Genomic DNA, 18727 nt, shown 5'->3' with positions numbered 1-18727 from the left:
ATGAGCTTTCATGGGCAGAGCCCTGCTTCGTCAGATGCATGAGCCTGGCTGTGGGTGCTCTGCTCATCAGCTGGGCGGCTGTGGCATCTCTCTGGAGCAGCTGAAGGAGCACACAGCTTACAGGGGACTGCGGTGCTATAAGCCAGGATGGCAGGAGCGACACAGAGCCAGTGGAGAAAGGTTGGGGTTGGCTGTGCCCTTCACGCAGCCTTCACTTTGAGACAGTATTACTCAGGACAGGCCCAGAGGGGGACTGCAGGTGGGACTGGACCTGCCGTCTGGAGCCCACGTTATACTCTCAGGAACATCCCACCAGCACATGAAGACAAGCTGCTAGAGCAGGCGAAGTCTCAGCCTAGCCATCGGACTTGCTGTGACAAAGCTTGAGTGAGAAGGGCAGGCAGCTCGGGGGGGGAGCTCGGGAGGTCTAGTTTCACTTCCTTGCTCTGGTGGAGAGGCCCCGAACCTGCCTCAGTTTTTCTAGCTGTAAAAGGGGAGTAATGATGATTCCTTCATGTTACTAGTAAGCACTTTGTGGCAGGGGCTGTCTCTTACCCTGTCTCTGGGCAAAGCCTGGTACAGAGGGAACCTGCTGGCGACTGGGGACTCTCCTAGTGCTCCCCGGGACCAGCGCTGACTCCTTGTGGGAATCTACTCCCTCTCCGAGCAGCTGACTCCTGACCAGCAGATGGAGGTCGGAGAGGTGCAGTGTTCCCACCTCCAGCTGTTCTCCAAGTGGTCCGGGCTCACTAACCTGGCTGGCCACCGACTAGAGACAGGCTCCCACCCTCCTGTAAAGTGTTCCCCATTCAGAGCCACGGGGAAAACAGCTTAGGACCTAGACCAGGAAATCTAGAACATGCTGGCCCTGGGGGTGATCCAGCCACCCTCCTGCCCCTGGGCCTCTCCTCCGGTGCCAGGCCCCGAAAGGAAGGGTCGATCCGCTTTTGTGTGGCCTGTCCTATGCTCAGTGCCATCACCGTCTCGGATGCCTACCCCATGCCTCGGCCTGATGCCCTCCTGGACAAGCTCGGGGGAGCCAGCCCCATAGACCTCACCAAGGGGTACTGGCAAGTGCCACTGGATCCAGATGCCTGGCTCAAATCTGCTTTTATCACCCCAGTGGGGCTCTGCGAGTTCCTGGTCCCGCCCTTTAGCCTCGAGGGGCCACCTGCCACCTTCCCGCGCCTGGGGGACCAGCTGCTGCGGGGCATGCAAGGTGTCGCTCTGGCCCACACCGATGACATTTGTGTCCTCAGCCAGCCGTGGGAGGACCACGTGTCCCAGGTCAGGCAGGTGCTGGACCATCTCCAGGGGGCTGGGAAGTGCAAGGTAGGGATGGCTGAGGTGACCTACCTGGGCCACGAGGTGGGCAGCAGCTGCTTAAAGCCAGAGCTGGCTAAAGTGGAGGCCATCAAAGACTGGCCGGTGCCCCAGACGAAGCAGCAGGTTCAGCCCCTGATTGGGCTGGCGGGGCACTACCGAAGGTTTGCCGCCCACCAGCTCCATCGCAGCCCCATCACGGAGCTGTGTAAGAAGGGCAAGCCCGACAGGGTGGCCTGGCCCGAGCAGTGCTGGGGGGGGCTCTCTGCGCGCTGAAGGAGGCCCTGGGCAGGGCCCCAGTGCCTGTAAACCCAGACTTGGCCAAGCCCTTCTTAGTGTTCGTTGAGACCTCAGGCACCAGGCTGGGCGCTGTGCCAATGCAGGCGGAAGAAAAGGAGGAGAGAGACGCCCCATTGTGTACTTTAGCAGGAAGCTGCTGCCCTGGGAGCAGAACTTTGCAGCCATAGGGAAGGAACATCTGGCCATGGGGTGGGCTCTGGGGAAGCTGCAGCCGTACCTGTTTGGGCGGTGGGTCACCCTGTACACCGATCACTCGCCTGACCTGGCTGCATCACACGAAAGGGGCCAACGCCAGCTTCTGCAGGACTACGCCATGTTACGGGGAGCACCGGCGTTATAGCCAATGCCCTATCGCGCAGGGAGGTTCCTGAGCTCCCCCAGCTCACTGGCTACGTGGCCCCGCTCAGTTCGGTCTCAAAGCGGGGAGAGCTGTGACGAAGGTGGGGGGTGAGGCGTCTACCCCCCAGGTAGCGTGATGACTGCGAGCCAGCACGGTGGGGTGGAAAGAGGTGGGAGCAGCCAACAGCTCGGGGGCAGAGAGATGCAGCGAGCGGCGGCGGCAGGACCAGAGGGCAGCGGCAGCGTGGGGAGGTGCCTGGCCAGTGGAGTGCGGCACTGGGGCAGCTGGCACCTGACCAGTGGCGTAAGCAAGATCCTGCTTTACCTCCCCCCACGCAGGCTGGGAGCTGAGCTCCAGGTCTGCCCTGACCAAGGCGATGCCTGGGGTGCGGATGCCTGGGGCTAGGCGTGTGACGGGGACATTCGGGTGGCTGCACTTGAGAAAGCGAACGAAAAAGGGCCAAAGGAAGGGCAATTTATTCCCCTTTATTCCAAGTTCCTTGCTGTGCTCAGACTCTGTGCTAGTCGGTGGGGAAGCCCTGCCCCGCCAGGCTCCCCAGGGCAGGGTGTGAATTTTCCAGGTTACTGGGGAGGTGAGGGGGACTCAAGCCAGTTCTTTGTTGGATGGAGGGAAAGGAACCCCTAGAGACTGACCCCAGCCCTGGCAGCTGCTCGTCCACCTGGCAGAAGGGTGACACCCAGAAGGACTCCCGGCCTGGCTCTGGCTCAGATTGGCTGAGCACAGGTCCTTGTGTGGCTGCGCTCCCCGGCAGCACTGTGTTACCACACAGCTCTCCTTTGTGCATCTGTTTTCTCAGCCTTCCCCGCCACGCACACAAACACACCAATCATTTCCTCCACGATCTTTATTGGAGCAAGGGGTTCACAGTCAACAGGCGCTTGTGTGCCCCCGATAAGATAGGGCAGGGGGCAGATAAGATACTGTTACGGTCTGCGGTGGGTGGGTACATTCCTGCGGGCACAGAGGAGTTGTGCAAAAAACGTGCATAACGCACGTGCTGCACAAAGCCAGGCCGTCACACTGACCCACTGCTTGCGGTGACTGGAGCGCTGGGGAGAGCTGCTGGTAACTCCAGCACCGGGCCAGGCCTGCCCAGCACTGCCTGGGCCTGCCCAGGAGCGAGCTCAGCTGCAACCCCAGGGACTGGTACCCATTTGCAGCACTGGCCATGTGGCCTAATTACTGGCCTGGGAGGGCAGAGCTGCCCCCGGCTGGGGTTTCTCAGCTCCCCAGCATGGCCGGTCCTCTGCCGGGTGCAGCAGGGCCTGCCCAGGAGGGATTCCGAATGGAGGGACAGGGGTTCCCCTCACCCCGGCACCTGGTGTGCCCTTTACAATCCCTGTCGGAGCAGAGGCAACGAGTGCTCTCTGGTGCTCAGCTCAGGGCCGGAAGCAGGCTCCTTTCCGTGGCCCTTTGGCTGTTGTGCCTTGGCCGAGCCCCGGCCCACTCCCTGCCTCAGTTTCCCCCTTGGTACAAAGTGGAGTAAATCACAGCCTGGCTCTTGCTAGGTTAGCAGAGAGGGGCACGGTGGGACTGGGCCACTCTAGCCACACCCTGCTCAGTCAGAGCCCTGGGGCTCAGAGCTGGCGGCAGCTTGCGAGTCCTCTACCTGCTCACCTGCCTGTGTGGAGAATTGTCCCCACTGGGGAAGCTTGGAGGGGTTTGCCCAGCCTAGGGTTGCTCTGTCCTGCCGGATCCTTCCCCCATCCCCAGTGCTGGGGTGATTGTGGTCAGTTGAACCCAGTAACCTGTCCTCAGCAATGCCGGCCTGCCGGCGACCCAGCCCCATGGCATTGCCCAGCCCTAGACGTTGGTCTCCCGCAGCAGGTGGCAGCAGCCGGTGTCCACAGGTGGACACAGCCAGAGTTGCTCCTCGGAGTCCCACTGCGACCGGTGACCTGCCTCCGCCCGCTTCGCCAGCAGCGCTCGCTCATTCTCCTCGCTGCCTGCCAGCCCCGCCACCAGGAACGTGGAGGAGCTGAAGGGCTTCTTCTGCAGAGTGGGGGTGTCCCCCAAATCCTGGGGAGGAGAGGGGAGATGGAGGGGGTGAGGCTGATGCAGACCAGGGGGAACCCCCTCCTTGGGACCTGGGTGAGCCTCCCGCCCTGGCTGGGCTGCTCCCTGCCTTGCACTGAAGCACAGGCCATGCCCAGGCACCCGCCAGGCTCCAGGCTGGGCTGTTGGAAACCTAGCAGGGAGGAGGGAAAAGGACCCTTCCTGCCCTGTCCCTGCAACCCTGGTTACCTTGCTCTGACTGTCCTCAAAGGGTTTCTTCCCGTCCTCTGGGGACAGCGAGGACGTCTGCTGCATGATGTCCCACCACAGCACCCCCTGCGGCACCTGGCTCCTCTTGGTAGGACCTGCAGGAAACCCAGGAGAAGCAGGTGGGCAAAGGCCCCAGTTAGTGACAGCTCCGGCCAAACAAAATCCATCCAAAAGGCAGTGCCAGGGCCCAGCCTTTGCACCCTCTAGCCTGGCCGACACCAAGGAGACCAAGGAGCTTTGATGGGGAAACTGAGGCACGGAGCCCCCAGACATACCCTTGGTCACACGCTGGAGCTGGGAGCAGAACCCAGCAGTCCCGAATCCCACTGTTAGGCTCCTGCCCTGGGGCTGTAGCCACTTTGCTGCCCTCTACCAAACTCCAGCCGCAGCTCATTGGGCCCTCTCTCTGCCTGGGAGTTGGGTCCCGCCACCGGGAGAGATGGGGCCGAGCTCCCACCCTGCGCAGGAGGCGCGGTGACACAGCAGCAGGGGTCCGAGAGCTGGCTGGCGGGTTATGGGCACAAACTGGGCCGGGCAGCTCAGCCCAGCTCCTTGTGAACACCTGTCCCCATAGTCACTCATTGGCAGGGCTGAACCTGGGCTTGTCCCTTTCCCACGAGAGGTCACAGCTGAGAGGGCCCCTGGGGGGAGCCTTTGAGCCAGCGTCCCTGTTCTTGCTACATCACCCGAATCTGCCCCTTCCCTCTTGCCCTCAACGCCCGGCACCCGCTGCTCTGCCCTTTGGCTGGGCTGCCCCTGGGCTCCCCGACTTGTCCCTCCCCTCTGGCCTCACCTGTCAGGCAGCTTATCAGCACCCCCACCAGCACGGTGGACAGCGTCCCCAAAGCCCCGTAGTACAGGTAGGACATGGCGTAGAAGTCATCAGCAATGGCCGGCCTGCAAAGGGAGCGACAGCGGAGGAAATGACATCGTGATCGGTGAAGGACAGCTGGGAGCCACTGGGTCTAGGCTGCTCCAGGGAGGTTCTGTCCCTGGGGGTAGTCGGGGTGAAGAATGGAGGGACACCCCGGCCTTCCCCAGCCTGGCTCGGCCCCTCCGGCCTCTGGGCTCATAGAGGGGAATGTTTTCGAGATGGGGCTGAGCCTCGTGCTATGATCCCAACATGCTGTAGGTCCTACCATGCTAACAGAGTGGCCCAGCCGATGACGTGGGGGCTTTGCAGTGGGGGAAATCAGTGTCCCATATTGTGCTGGGACAAGCTATCCCAGACCTGGACCAGAGCCATGACAGACAGCAGACAGCCAAGATCTCTCTCACCCTGGTCACAGCTCTCTGCCCAACCAGGTGCAGGGAGCACCACTGGCCCCAACCCAACTCCCACTGGCAGCGTTCCCTGTAAGCAGGGTGCTTGGGCGGCTGCTCAGGAGGGATTCCAATGCTGCCCAGCTGATTAGCAGTGCATGCATTGCTACAGCATGTGTTGCTACAGGTGGTGCACATCGGCCCATGCCTTGGTGCAGGGAACAAAATTTATTCCGTGCACGGATGGAAAACATTAACGGGAACATTGCCCGATGGAGAGATTCAGGCAGGAGCAAGTTCCCCAGCTGTTTGCAACAGCTCCCTCAACCCACAGACACTGTGAAACTAATGACCTCAGGGAAGGTCGTCAGGACACGGCGGGTGGTTGCTCGCAAGCTCAGGAAAAGACCTGGTGAGATTAACCCACTACCCCCTGACCGCCTTAGAGGACAATGGGTCTGAGCCGCTCCCTCCGCACCTCTAGGCTCTGGGAGAGACCAGACCGGCTGCCTGGCCCTGGGAGAACCCGGCTCCGATCCAGGCCGTTCTCTCAGCACTGGGCGTAGTCGGCCCGTTTTCCCACCCCTCCGGGCTACGTTCACCCAGTCCCAGCCTGACCTGTCTGTGGGGGCCGAGACGTTGCGCGGAGGCAGGGGCCCCAGGACGATGGTGCCGTTGATCCCCTCGGATGCATTGTAGAGTGGGCACAGGTTTCCGTAGGAGGGCAGCACCCCCATGGTCTCCTCGCTGGGGGGGTAGATAGTGCCCCCCACGGCCACCCAGAAGGAGAGGGCAAAACCAGCCCCCAAGCCTGCAAAAACCCCCTGGGAGCAGAAACAAAACCAGGATTCAGCCAGAGCTCAGGCAACTGATCGCCCCCAGGGCTCTGGGGCATCTCCAGGGGCGCAGCCATTGCCTGCTCCTCGGGCCAGCAGCTTCCCCAGCTTCTGGGAACAACCTGAGACAGGACCTTGCAGCCAGCATGGATCAAGGCAGCCAGCCGCCACTGGGACCGATGCACCCCATCCAGAGCCCATGTGCGCCCTGATCCCCCACTCCTGGCGCTGCACAGCCAAGCTGATCGCCAGCCCCCAGCTTCCAATACACCTGAGCTGCCCCCTCCCGGCAGCAGGGACTTACCACAGTGTTGCAGACTGGTATGAACATCCCAAGGACGAAGGCTCCCAGCAAAGGGCCGCTGATCACGCCCATGACGGTGAAGGAGCCCTGGAGAGATTGAAATGGGGGTGGGTGGGATCAAGGAAGCTGAGGCTCCAGCAGGGTCTGGAAGGGGTCTGGTGTTTGGGGTCCCAAGAGGAGAGCAAGTCGAGAGTTTCTCATCTAAAGTTTTGCTGAGACCACATCTGGAGTCTTGCGTCCAGTTCTGGGCCCCCTAGGACAGGAAGGGTGTGGAGGCATTGGAGAGGGTCTAGTGGAGGGCAACGAAAATTACCAGGGGGCTGGAGCACATGACCTATGAGGAGAGGCTGAGGGAATTGGGCTTATTTAGTTTGCAGAAGAGTGAGAGGCGATTTGATTGCAGCTTTCAGCTTCCTGCAGGGGGGCTCTACAGAGGCTGGAGAGAGGCTGCTCTCAGTGGTGACGGATGGCAGAACAAGGAGCAATGATCTGAAGCTGCAGAGGGGGAGGTGTAGGTTGGATATTAGGAAAAACTTCTTCCCTAGGAGGGTGGTGACGCACTTGAATGTGTTGCCTACAGAGGTGGTGGAATCTCCATCCCTAGAGGTTTTTAAGTCCCAGCTTGACCAAACCCTGGCTGGGATGATTTAGTTGGAGTTGGTCCTGTTTTGGGCAGGGGGCTGGACTCAATTAGCTCCTGAGGTCCCTTCCAGGCCTGGGGTTCTAGGACTCTTAAATGAAAGATGGCTTTTTGGACAGGGGGAGCTTTCGGGAGAGAACACCTGTTCTCACGCACAGCCAGAAGTGGGGAGGTCTCACCCCAACGTCACAGAGTAAAAGCCAGGTGTGTTGACAGTGTGGAAATTTCCATTTGCTGTTAAAAGAAGAAGCAGAGGGATGGGGGGGTTTGCCCAGCTCCCATCAGGAGGGTTTGGCCAGCAGCCCAGGTCTGTCCCGCCTTAAAAACCTCAGGGACTTGAACCAGAGGAGTTGAGGTTGAACTCTGTCCGCTTCCAGGCTGTGTAGCTACAACCAACAGCCGCCGTGGGACCCTGCTGCAGAGTATCAGCCGTGCTCTGCCTCTGCCCACCCCACCATCCAAAACCCCCAAGGCGCGGCACCCATGTGCTCATCGCCGGGGCCCACGCAGCCCCAGACGGTTCCCAAATGCTTTGGGAGCTTCCGGGGTGGCTGCCCCATCGGAGACGCCCAGCTCTTGATCTCCAGAAGCTCCAGTGACTTCAGCTGGAGCAGTTGAGGTTCCACAAGAAATGGGCTGGGGGCTGGAGGGCCGGGGGGTGGGCGAAGGGTTACACAGCTAAGGGGGCTCAGTCTCATGGCCACCTCGACCGCTCTCCCAAGGCTGCTGTGATGGGGCACGTGGACAAAGCCCGCAGAAAATCGAGGTCTCTCCAGGAGCTGAGCCCCAGGCCTGGCCGGGATCCTGAGCACGTCCCGATCCCGCGGAGGGAGCTTACCTGCAGCACACCGCCTCCCAGCAGGGAAGAGAGGGCCGCCACTGTGATGCAGGAAGTGCCGTAAATCAGAGCTGAGGGATGCAGAAAGAACAGCCTCAGGCTGGGAGAGCAGCTGCATCAGACCCACGCCCTGCACCAGTTTCACAGCCAGGGGCAGTTTTCTCTAAATGGTGCACTTGGGTGGCCCCCCAGCAGAGATTCAGGCGCCGCCAACAGGCACCCACAGCCATCAGCAGGTGTTTCTATGGGTGCACATCCCCACCTGCCGCAGTGCACATAACAAAATTTATTCCACACATGGATGGAAAAAATTAGAGGGATCCCCGGCCAGGGGGCTGAAGACTCACGGGGGTGGGGAGCAGCTTGGACTGGTCACCCTGTTTCCCCCTTTAGCCCCAGAGCCCCAAGCAGCCGGGCGAAAGGCAGAGAGCTGAAGCCCCAACGCAAGGCTATCCTGGCCCCGCACTCACAGAGTCCCTTGGAGATGAGGGTGAGTTTCCGCGGCGACAGGGAGGGCATGCGGGGCTTCACCAGGTCTTCCACGGTGACGGCGGCCATGGCATTGATGCTGGTGGAGGCCGTGCTGGGAAGAGACGGGCAACGGGACTCAGGCTGGCTGGGGTCCGGGGGGGGTGATCTTTGGGTGGGAAGCCACCCGGGACATGCTGCCGGGAAGGAGAGGGGGAGCGCTCCCCTTTGGGTCAGTGCTCATGTCCCAGCAGGCTGCTAGGGGGCGCTGCGCTATAGGGAGATGGGGGGGTGGCTCCGTAGACAGCACCCCCCCTTGGAGTCAGAGCTGCCCCCCACATCCCCTCAGGGTTGGGGCACTCGTCCCCAAGTCCCTCTTTAGCAGCAGCTGGGCCCAGCGACCTTCCCCCTCAGGTGTAAGGAGCTGACACGCTCCACCCCAGAGCCAGCACCGAGCCACAGAATCCCAGCGGGGAGTGGGGCGGGGCTGGGGGAACCACCCCTCACCCCCACTGCAATGCTTTGCTGGGGGAGCCGGGCTTGGCTCTTACCTGAGGGTCCCGCTGTAGGCGCAGGCCAGAAAGAGACCGGGCACGCCTGGGTACTTCTCAAAGATGTCCAGGACCAGGTAAGGCATGTACTGCAGGAAGAAGAGAGGACCACGCTGCAAAGGAGCCAGAGACAGGGACAAGGGGGCAGCTCCCAGGGTGGGCCCAGAGTAAGAAGAAACCCCCTCTTCTAAGGAGGGCGTAGGGGGTTCCTGCCCCACCCTTCCCAAGGGTTCCTGGCTCCCCCCACTCCTCCCAATTGCTGCCACCTCGGAGAGTATCATAGAGCCATCAAACAGGGCAGGTGATACCCCAAAGCTGGCACCACGCCAGGCATGGCAGCGTCGAGCCCAGGCCTGGGAGCACTCTGCGAAACAGCCCCACTTTACGGACAGGGAAACTGAGGCACGGAAAGGAGACGGGACCCATTCTGCCTTAAGCAAGAGAGCCAGGGGTCCTGATTCCCTGTCCCATGCACCGGAACAGCCCCCTCCCAGAACCGAGGGAAGAACCCAGGTGTCCTGCCTGCCTGGCCTGGCTCTGTCCACAGCCTGCCCGGGACGAACAGTCCACGCCAGGGCTTCACCAGACGGCCCCGTCAAACTCCTCTGTCTGGCCTGTTGCTGAGAGCTCCTTGACCCAGGTTATCCCTCTCCCGACCCCCGCGCCCAGCTGCTCAGACAGCCCCAGTTCACTGGAGCAGGGGACGGGGTACCTGGTCGGGGGCGGAGATGTATCCAGCCAGGAGGGGATCGCAGTCCTTGTAGAGCACAAACATCAGAATGCCACAGCCCACCGCGCTGGAGACGATGAAGAAGAGGCCCAGTTGATTGACCAGCAGAGCCCTGCAAACACACAGGCAGTAGCATTCACCCCCGGGGCAGAGCCAACGCCGCACAGTAACCTCCGGCCAGCAGCCGGCTTTCTCCTCCACCAGGACGGGCTGGCTGTGGCCTGTGCTTACCCCCCCGCCCCCAGGGCAGAGGCAGGGCGATGTCCCATGCCCTCCGATTTCTGGGGCTGAGGGCCTCCCCTTCAATGGCACTTGGGTGCCAACTCCCAGAGGTTCCTTCGTCCCGACCCACAGCAGCGCGCCTGCTCATTTTTTTCCCATTGGGGTGGAATAAATTTTGCTTTGTGCACCAAGGCGTGTGCCAACGTGCACCACCCCTACAAACACATGCTACCGGCTGTGGGCACTCTGCTAATCAGCTGGCGAGCACCTGGGTCTGTCCTGGGTGGCCACCCAAGCACTCAGCTTTCAGGGAACGCTGATCCCAACCCCTTTTCTTCGCGCTGGACAAGCCCCAGGCTGCCCCACACGGCACAGGATTCAAAGCAGAGTCAAGCCCAGGGGGCTTGGTCCGCTGCCTGGGGTGCTCACAGCAAGGGCCTCGCCGTAGGGGTGGTGAGAGACCCAGATCCTGCATCGGGCTGGGCAAAGAACCACGGTCTCCCGGCACCAGGCAGAGATCAGCAGGGACTGCGTTCCGGGCTCCGTGTCCATTGATGGCTTTCTGCCGCTGTCCTGCTCCCTGGGGTGGGCCGTGCCGGGGCCAAACTTACCAGGGCAGCGTAGGGCTATCTGGAGAGCAAATCAGAACTGGAGAGTCCCAAACACTCAGCAAGAGGCAGCTCTGCTCCCCGGCAGAGCCACAGCCCACCTGGCTCCCTGTGCAGCCTGTGCCGTGCTGAGCTGTGCGTGTGATCGCTGCCTGGAGCCGGACACCCCTTTCCCCCGACCCTCCGGCTGGGCAAATCCCCTCCTGCCTTCCTCACTTCCCCTTCACGTGGGGCCCTGTTAGCCTGGATGATTTCCATGATACCCCCATAGCCTGTGGTCCTTGTACACTGAGTGCATGGGCAGCCACCCAGGAGAGTCAGGTGCTGCCCAGCTGACCACCGGAGTGCCCACAGCTGGCAGCCTGTGTTCCTAAGTGTGGTGCATGTGAGTATGTGCCTCAGTGCACATAATAAAATTTATTCCTCACATGCACGGGGAAAAAAAATTAGAGGGATGCCTGCTCAGAACTCTGCACTCGGCACCTGACAACATCTACAGGGAGGGCTTCCTTTGGGCCAGCCGCTGCCCCCCACCGAGCAAATCTCAGCCGTGGCAGGTGGGGAAATGCCAGGTCTCTCCCCTGGCTCCTTTTCCATCTCTGGCTCCTCTCTAAGCCCCACCCCAAGTCGGCTAGCTCCCCTGGTCACGTTTCATCCTTCACTGCAACGACCTGGGGAACTCACTGCCACAGGATAGCCCGATGGCCAAGAGCTCTGTGGCTGTTCTGCCTTGGCATGAAACGCGCTTCTCAGAGTAGGTGCAGCCGCAGCTGCTGATAAGCCACTGGGGTACATGCGGGCTGGTCCCAGCTCTGGCACGGCCAGCCAGGCGGGGCAGCTCAACTCTTGCCTGGCCATTATCAGGGTGCGGGTTATCGGCGTTTGCGGGAACACGGCTCGTGTCTATAGACTCAGCCAGGAGCAGGGGGAAGGTGCGTTAGACTGCGCGACACCCCGCACGCTGGCAGTGGCGACACCAGCCTCTGGGCAGACAGGAGCGCGTCCGAGGCCCCACTGCCCTCCGCCACCACGAGGTGACCCACACAAGGTCCCCCTTCCTCCAGCCCTCTGGGCCGCATGGCCCCCAGCCGCTTGCTTCCCAAGGCAATGACCCCTGACTCAGTTTCCCTCCCCCGGGCGGACTCACAGCTTGGCCTCTTTCTCTGTCTTGCAGGCCACGTAGCGCTGCACCTGGGCCTGGTTCACGCCATACATGGAGAGCCACACCAGGGTGCCCCCAAAGGTGAAGGTCCAGAAGGTGTAACGGCTCCGGGGGTCTGGGTTGAAGCTGCAGGCCGGAGCAGAGGGCAAGACACGGACTGAGCCAGCCACGCAGGGGGAGGGAAGAAGTAGAAGTGTGCAGGATGGGGGGGCCCAGGCCACCCCCCTGCCGATTCCACCCTCAAATCCAGTGTAAGCGGGGACGGGGGAGGCACTCCAGTGAGATCAGGGCACAAGGAACGGCCGGGAAGTCACCCAGCTTTGCTGCAGGGCGATCACCCAGGGCGCAGGGACACACACTGCCGGCCTTGGGAGTCACCCTGTTAGAAATGGAGATGGCGGGGAAAATCCTGGGGCAGCCAGCAGCCCCGCTCTGTATCCAGCATGGGGCCAGGAGCCAGGATTCCTGGGTTTCTTGTCCCAGCGGGGATGGGGAGTGGGGATGGAGAGTCTCGTGGTTAGAGAATGGGGCTGCTGGGAACAGAACTTCTGAGTTCACCCCCCAGCTGCAGGAGAGGGGTGGGATCCTTTGGGCTGAGGAGGGGAAGCCGGGGGGCAGGACTCCTGGGTTCTCTCCCAGCCGCAGGAGAGGTGTAAGTCCGGCGGGTTGGGGGAGTTGGGCCTCAGGACCCCTGGGTTCTCTCCCAGCTGCGGGAGAGATGTGGGACCTGGCGACGGCTGGGTGTGGCTCAGGGCTAGGGGGTTTCTGGGGTGAAAGGTCCATGTGGGCACGTACTCAGCCAGGTTGACCCTGGAGTTGTTGGCTGCGATCTCCAGGACGGTGCCGGGGCTGCCCATCAGCAGCGTCCCCTGGATCAGGATGGCAACAAACCCCGAGAGCATCACCACGACTTGGAACACGTCGGTCCAGATGACGGCCTTCATCCCGCCCTGCGAGGGAGAGGAGGGGAAGTCAGTGCCCTGCGCAGCCCATGACATCCCAGAGCTCCCGGGCGCCAGGCCCTGGGCTGGAGCAACTCTGCACGGATCCGGCGCTGGGGCTGGTCCTGATTTACACCAGCTGGGGACCTGGCCACCAGGGTGAGCTGGTCCCAGGCTGGGCAGAGACACGGCCCTTCTGGCTAACGTTACTCCACGTCATCGCAGGTGTGACCTGCCAAGGGAAAAGACCCCCCAGGGCACACAACGGACGCCCCATTGCTGGACACAGCACAAGGGCAGGCTGGGCAGAGCCCAACCCGGCCCCCGCTGGTCCATCTGCTAGCCGTGGTCTGTGCCGGAGCCAGTCAAACAGCTGGCAGGGAGGAAGGGGGAGGGAGCAGGTACTCACGATGGTGGTGTAGAAGGTGCAGATGGTGCCGGTGGAGAGGAGAGACGCCCAGATATCCAGCCCCGTCACTGCACCAAAGAGGAAGCCAGTCAGCCAAGGGGAGGGGGACCCAGCACAGAGCTCCGGCCCCCCGGCCCTTGAACTTTGGGACGTGGGCAGCTCTAGTGCCAGTTTGTGCCAGGCAGCAGTGCCATATGGAGGAGCTAAGAGGGCAGCTCCTGGCTGGTGCCCAGTGGCCGTCAGTGGAGCCAGTAGGAACAGCAGGCCAGGAGGACACAGCACCTGCAAATGGCTCCAGTGGGAGAAAGGAAAGGGAGGAAGTGTGGCGACAGGGGCAGGACCCACAGGGCAGCCCTTGGGGCCAGGCACTTCAGAAACTGATCACTGGCCAGGCCCCCGGAGTTGCATGTTCCCCTTTCCAGGCCCCAGTGACAGGGAAGCGCAGGGATCAGGGTTCCCTCTAATTTCTTCTACCCACATGCAGACTAAATTTTGTTTTGTGCACTGAGGCATGCACGGATGTGCACCACCCACAGAAACACAGGCTGCCAGCCGGGGGGCGCTCTGCCAGTCAGCCGGGCCGCACCTGAATCTCTCCTGGGGGGCCACCCAAGAGCCCAGCGTCCGGGGCAGGGAGCGGGATGTACCTTGGTTGAGGATCAGCGCGGGGGCGTAGATGACGATCCCTGTGTACAGCATCTGCGGGAGGAACAAACGTCGCCCCAGCCCCGAGTGAGCGCTCAGCACCCCCGGCGGGCTGGAGCTCAGAGCCCCTGGGGCTGGGGGGTCAGGCTCCGGGACGGGCTGCTGAGGAGACAGGGGCGCCCAGCGGGATGTGGCCTGCCCCGTGGGATTACAGCGAGGCTGGATCCGCAGCTCTCTGCCCCCGCAGCTCCTGGCTCCACCCACTAGGCCACACTGTGGAGCATCTCCATTAACTGGCTGGGAGAGGCATCGGCTCAGACCCCCCCCGGCCCGGTCTGTCCACCCGGAGACATCACGCTCAGGTGGAACTGCCTACACAGCCCCTACCCCCAGCCACACCCCCCGCCCCAGCCGGGCCCCGGGCTGCGCACCGTGGCAATGATGTACTGGACTGTTCCACACAGGCGAACGTTCTTGCTGAATCGGAGCTCCAGGTACTGCGGGAGAGAGGAGAACGGGGAGGGTGTGAAATACCACTGACCTCCGCGGCCACCTCCCTCCCCGGGGCCCCGGAAATGCAGGGGGCCCAGCCCAGCGATGGGCCCTGCTGGGGACTCGACCCCACTCCTCTCCCTGCTTTGCGGGGGTTTGCCGGGGCCCCCCCACACCTCGCACAGCCGCAGAATTGCAAACCTCCCGGCCGCTTGCAGAGCAGCTCTCTCTGCCTCCCCCCACTCGGCCCTGGGCCGCGCCTGGAGGGTACCAAAGCCGGAGGGAGCAGAGTTCAAGCCCCTGCTCCGACCCCTCTGATTAGATTAGCGCTGGCTGGGCAGAGCTCCAGTCCACAGACCCAGCGCCCTGGGGTTTGCTGCCCAAGGTCACCCAGGGTTCACCAACCGGAGGGTGGGGGCAAGGGATGGAGATGGGGGGCCCTGGAGCTCGGGGGACAGCTGCCTTTCCATAGATTCCCCCCGCCCACCGGTGGGGGCAGGTGGTACAGAGCTGCCAGTACTGGATGCTGTCATTGAGGTGTTCGCGTACACCTGCCCTGGGGAGCCGAGCGTCTCACTAGCATTAGCTCATTTGTTCTCCCAGCTCCCCAGTCAAGTGGGGACGTCTCCTCAGCCTCATTGGACAGAGGGGAAACTGAGGCACAGCAAAGGGGCGGAGGTCCGGGGCAGAGCCAGGCACTCCCAGTATCTGAACCACCCCTCCAGCTGCCCCCAGGAGCCAGTGGAGCTGGGGGCCCACAGAGACCTCCTCCATGCGGGCAGCACTCGCTCTCCGCCTCGTGCGTCATCCCACGGCTCACTGGTGCCCCAGCACCCGGGACGGGCCGCGCTGTTAACACCACTCAGAGATGCAGCGAGGCCACGTCCCAGTGCATGCTCCGGTGAGAGCAGGAATCTGTGCCAGGGATTCAGCCGGGGCGCTGATGCTTTAAGGGCTGAGCTTCGTAGCCAGGGCCGGAGAAGCGTGCGGGAAAGCTCTGGTCCTCATGCTCAGCTGGGGGAACCAGACCCAGGAGAAAGCGCTCCGAGCACTGAGCTGCCCAGGGTGGCCTTCTCTGGGGACAGCACAGGCCTTGTGCGGCCAGACGCAGCCAGGCCGGCAGCACAGAACTGCTGCGACCCCAGGCAGGGCAGCAAGGTCCCAGCTCTGAGCACCCCAGATGCTGAACCGTCAGTGGCTTGGGCAGGTTCCCAGAATGCTTTGCAGCTCCCAGGCCCCCCATGGCTGTTCTCACACTTGCTCACCCATCCCCCCGTGGGTTTGGGAGGGGGCTGGTGACCGAGAGCTGCAACAGGGCTTGGGGGAAGGATTCCCTCTAATTTTTTTCCATCGGGGTGGCATAAATTTTATTCTGTGCACGAAGCCGTGCGTGGATGGGCACCACCAATAGACACCCAGGCTGCCGGCTGTGGGCGCTCTGTTCATCAGCTGGGCGGCACCTGAATCTTTCCTGGGCGGCTGCCCCAGCACTCAGCTTGTGGGGAACCCTGCTTGGGGGCAGCCCTGGACGTAGGGTCACCGGGTTCTTTCTGCCTTGGCACCAGCGCACCATGGGCTGCCTGGATGGGAAACCTCTGCTGCTCCCCTGCCGTCAGCCTGCAAGGACCCTGGCTCCCCAGTGAGGGCCCTGGCGGCGGACCAGGGCCCACAGTGTCAGTCCAGGGGAAGAGGGATCCTCAGCAGGGACCCAGACAGCCCTGAAGCTGACCAGTTTCAGATCTGGGGATCTGTTTCAGGACCCCCCCCATGCTGCTCCCAACCACTGCCAAGAAGCAGCATATGCAATTACACAGGCATCTCCCCAGACCCACTGCCCTGCCGGGTCCCATCAGGCTGGCACCTCCAATGGGGCAGCCCAATTTTCCAAAGCTCCCCGCACGTCCACCCTTCCTGGGAAATCTCATGGGAGCAGCTTCTCTGGGCTCCCTGCTCCCGGCCTGGAATAGAAGGGATGGGCGGGGGCCGGTCTGTCTGACCTGGTGAGCTCTCACAGAGTGTCTGGAGCTGGCAGCTATGGGGTGCCTGTCACAGAGCTATGGGGGGCAGGCAGAGAGCCTCCAGCTCTGGGCAATCTGCCTCTGCACCCACCCACCACTGGCAGACCATCAACACCCCAGCCTCCTGCCCCAGAGACGGGTCTGAGCTCAGCCCCGCCCCCCCCCCAGGCCCCAGAAGCTGCCCTCCTTGCACGCTCGGCGGGGAGCCCCGAAGTTTGTAGGCGTAACAGCAGGGCCAGGAATCCAGGCAGCAGCTCTCGGGGGCCAGCTGCAACACACCACACCCTCCTAGTCCCCTGTTCTACCCACCCCGTCTCCCATCCAGGTAGGGAACCCAGGTGTCCTGAGTCAGGCCAGGAGACCAGCCTTCCTCTGAGTCTGAGGGAGGAGAGGGAAATGCTGTGATCCCAGGGGACCCCTCTGGCACCCCGCTTCCCCCACCGCTCACAGTGGATTTATCGGCTCCTCTTATCCAGGGCGTTTGCCAATGATAGGACTCTGCAGAGACCGGACCATTCCTACCTTCCCCACTCAGCCACCAGGAGGACGAGCGGGGCAGAGCCAGGCCAGGGCTGGGCTAGCTGGGGCGTGGGGCAGAACCGAGGGGCACCAGGCGAGCTGGGGTCCTGGGTGGAACAGGCGGCCCTGCTCAGCTGCCCCAGCCAGGTGAGCCCCAAAACCCCACCTCGGAGGCCGATCAGGGTGAGGACCTCACCGGACCTCTCCCCTGCGTCCCGGCCGGCTGCCTTACCTCGTAGGTGCTGGTCAGCCCCAGGCGGTAGAAGACAGGCAGGAAGAGGTAGGCCGTCAGGAGGGTGTTGAGCAGCTGTCCTAGGCACATCCACAGGAATTTGAAGCCGTAGCGATAGGCCTCCGCCGGCACACCCAGCACCTGGATGGCGGACATGAAACTGGCGGAGAGCGAGAGCCCCACTGGCACGGCCGACATCTGGCGCCCCCCGGTGAAGAAGTCCTCGCTGGTCTTCTGCCCTCCTTTGGAGAGGGCGTAGAAGAGCCCGATCCCCGTGGAAATCAGGAGCATCAGACCAAAGACCCCATAGTCCCAGAGGCTGAACGTGAGCATCTCCGGCACAAAAACCTCCATGCCGCCCACCTGGGACATCCCTCCAAAACGCTCCCTGCCTCAGACACACAGCCCTCAGCCCTGCAATGTTCCCCCACAAGCAAGTCAATGGGTAGCAGCTGGTAGGCCTGCAATGGGACCCTGGGTTGTAACCTGCTGGCCCAACACAGCCACCTGAAAGCTCTGCTCGGAAAGGAGAGGCCGTTCACAAAGCTCCTAGAACTCAGGCAGGGAGACAAGGAAGAAATAAACACACAGACAAGCAACAAAAGGCTGTAGAAAACCCCCTACAATGAACCACGGGACTTTCACCATGGGAGAGGGGAACAAATAATAAATTAAACCAACCAAAACAGCAACCTGTGCCTGAAGTCTAAGTGTTTCAGAAAGTGAAATTCACAGTTAGGATCCAGTACACAGAGCTGCAGAAAAGTCTTTAAGTTCCCAGTGTCAATATCAGCTGGGGAACAAATATTTTTTAAACAAACAAAAGAATCAGGCCTGGATGCTCTCTGAAAAAATCAAAACCTGTTCCCCCTGAAATGGACAAGAGCTTCAGTCTTGGCAAACGTGGGGTGAGAAATTCAAACAAGGCAGGTGTCAGCAGATCGAAAACCTGAACCAAGACAGTCTGGTCGGTTCAAAGTAACGCTAACAACTCTCAGCAGTTCATGCCTAGTTCCTAGACAAACCAAGAGCAGCGAAAGAACGCACTGCTCATGGTATAATACACAACCTGTTGAATTGCTGCAGGTGTAAAGCTCAAAAGGCAGCTCAGAAACCTCTGCTGCTCTCAGCAAAATGCTCCCGTGTTAAAGGGAAAAAAGATCCCTGAAAATCTTGTTTTACAGTCAATTTCAGCAGCTGATAAAGAACTAAATTAAACTCCACTAAATTGCTCGCAAAACAAGAGCAGGACAGAAGACTGTTTGCTGGAACTGGGATGTTCTGGCGATCCAGGGCTCCGCTGGGGTGAATGAAGCAGCTGCCCAGTCTACCTGGGTAGCTCTGGACCGTGAGCTTTCTTCAGGAGTCAGCCAGCTGCTCTGCGATCAGGGAGGAGGCTGCTTAGAGTTCCCCAGAAAGGGGCGTTGATTTATTTGATGGGAGACCAAGGTCATCCAGGCTTGGCTAAAGGGAGCGGGTGTCCAATGCCAGGCACTCTTTCAGTGCTGAGCCCAGGCACAAGAGGAAGTTTTAAAGGCCCTTCCCAGCCCCGGGACCAGGGTGTGGTGGTAAGTTATGAGCAATGCACTGACACAGCCCC

The 18727-nt window shown here is 61.6% G+C and overlaps 1 protein-coding gene across 2 annotated transcripts; it reads right to left on the bottom strand.

Moving 5' to 3' along the window:
• Window positions 1-2813: 2813 nt before the first annotated feature.
• Window positions 2814-17692, bottom strand: SLC5A5 (solute carrier family 5 member 5). Of its 2 annotated transcripts, none has more exons than XM_074978136.1 (15): window positions 17128-17692; window positions 14298-14363; window positions 13869-13920; window positions 13222-13289; window positions 12667-12821; window positions 11857-11997; window positions 9862-9991; window positions 9150-9262; window positions 8601-8713; window positions 8131-8201; window positions 6653-6739; window positions 6131-6336; window positions 5043-5146; window positions 4229-4344; window positions 2814-4003 (listed from the first exon to the last, which is right to left on the bottom strand). In XM_074978136.1, the coding sequence occupies exons 1-15, from the start codon at window positions 17497-17499 to the stop codon at window positions 3788-3790; spliced, it is 2010 nt and encodes a 669-aa protein (XP_074834237.1). In that variant the 5' UTR covers window positions 17500-17692; the 3' UTR covers window positions 2814-3787. The 2 variants fall into 2 exon arrangements, with proteins under 2 accessions (XP_074834237.1, XP_074834238.1); XM_074978137.1 differs by having other exon boundaries at window positions 9150-9238.
• Between the last annotated feature and the right edge of the window lie 1035 nt (window positions 17693-18727).

The sequence above is a fragment of the Carettochelys insculpta genome, chromosome 27, assembly GCF_033958435.1.
Source record: "Carettochelys insculpta isolate YL-2023 chromosome 27, ASM3395843v1, whole genome shotgun sequence".
NCBI lineage: Eukaryota > Metazoa > Chordata > Testudines > Carettochelyidae > Carettochelys > Carettochelys insculpta.
This window is presented reverse-complemented; position numbering and strand designations above follow the sequence as displayed.

Excerpts from the sequence above, each read along its gene's own strand:
- SLC5A5 (XM_074978136.1), bottom strand. The coding sequence starts at position 17,499 with ATGTCCCAGGTGGGCGGCATGGAGGTTTTTGTGCCGGAGATGCTCACG. Across the intron at positions 9,263-9,861 it reads ACATCTCCGCCCCCGACCAG|CGTGGTCCTCTCTTCTTCCT; the intron begins GTACCCCGTCCC and ends GCTCCTTTGCAG. Across the intron at positions 8,714-9,149 it reads GCCTACAGCGGGACCCTCAG|CACGGCCTCCACCAGCATCA; the intron begins GTAAGAGCCAAG and ends GTCTCTTCCCAG.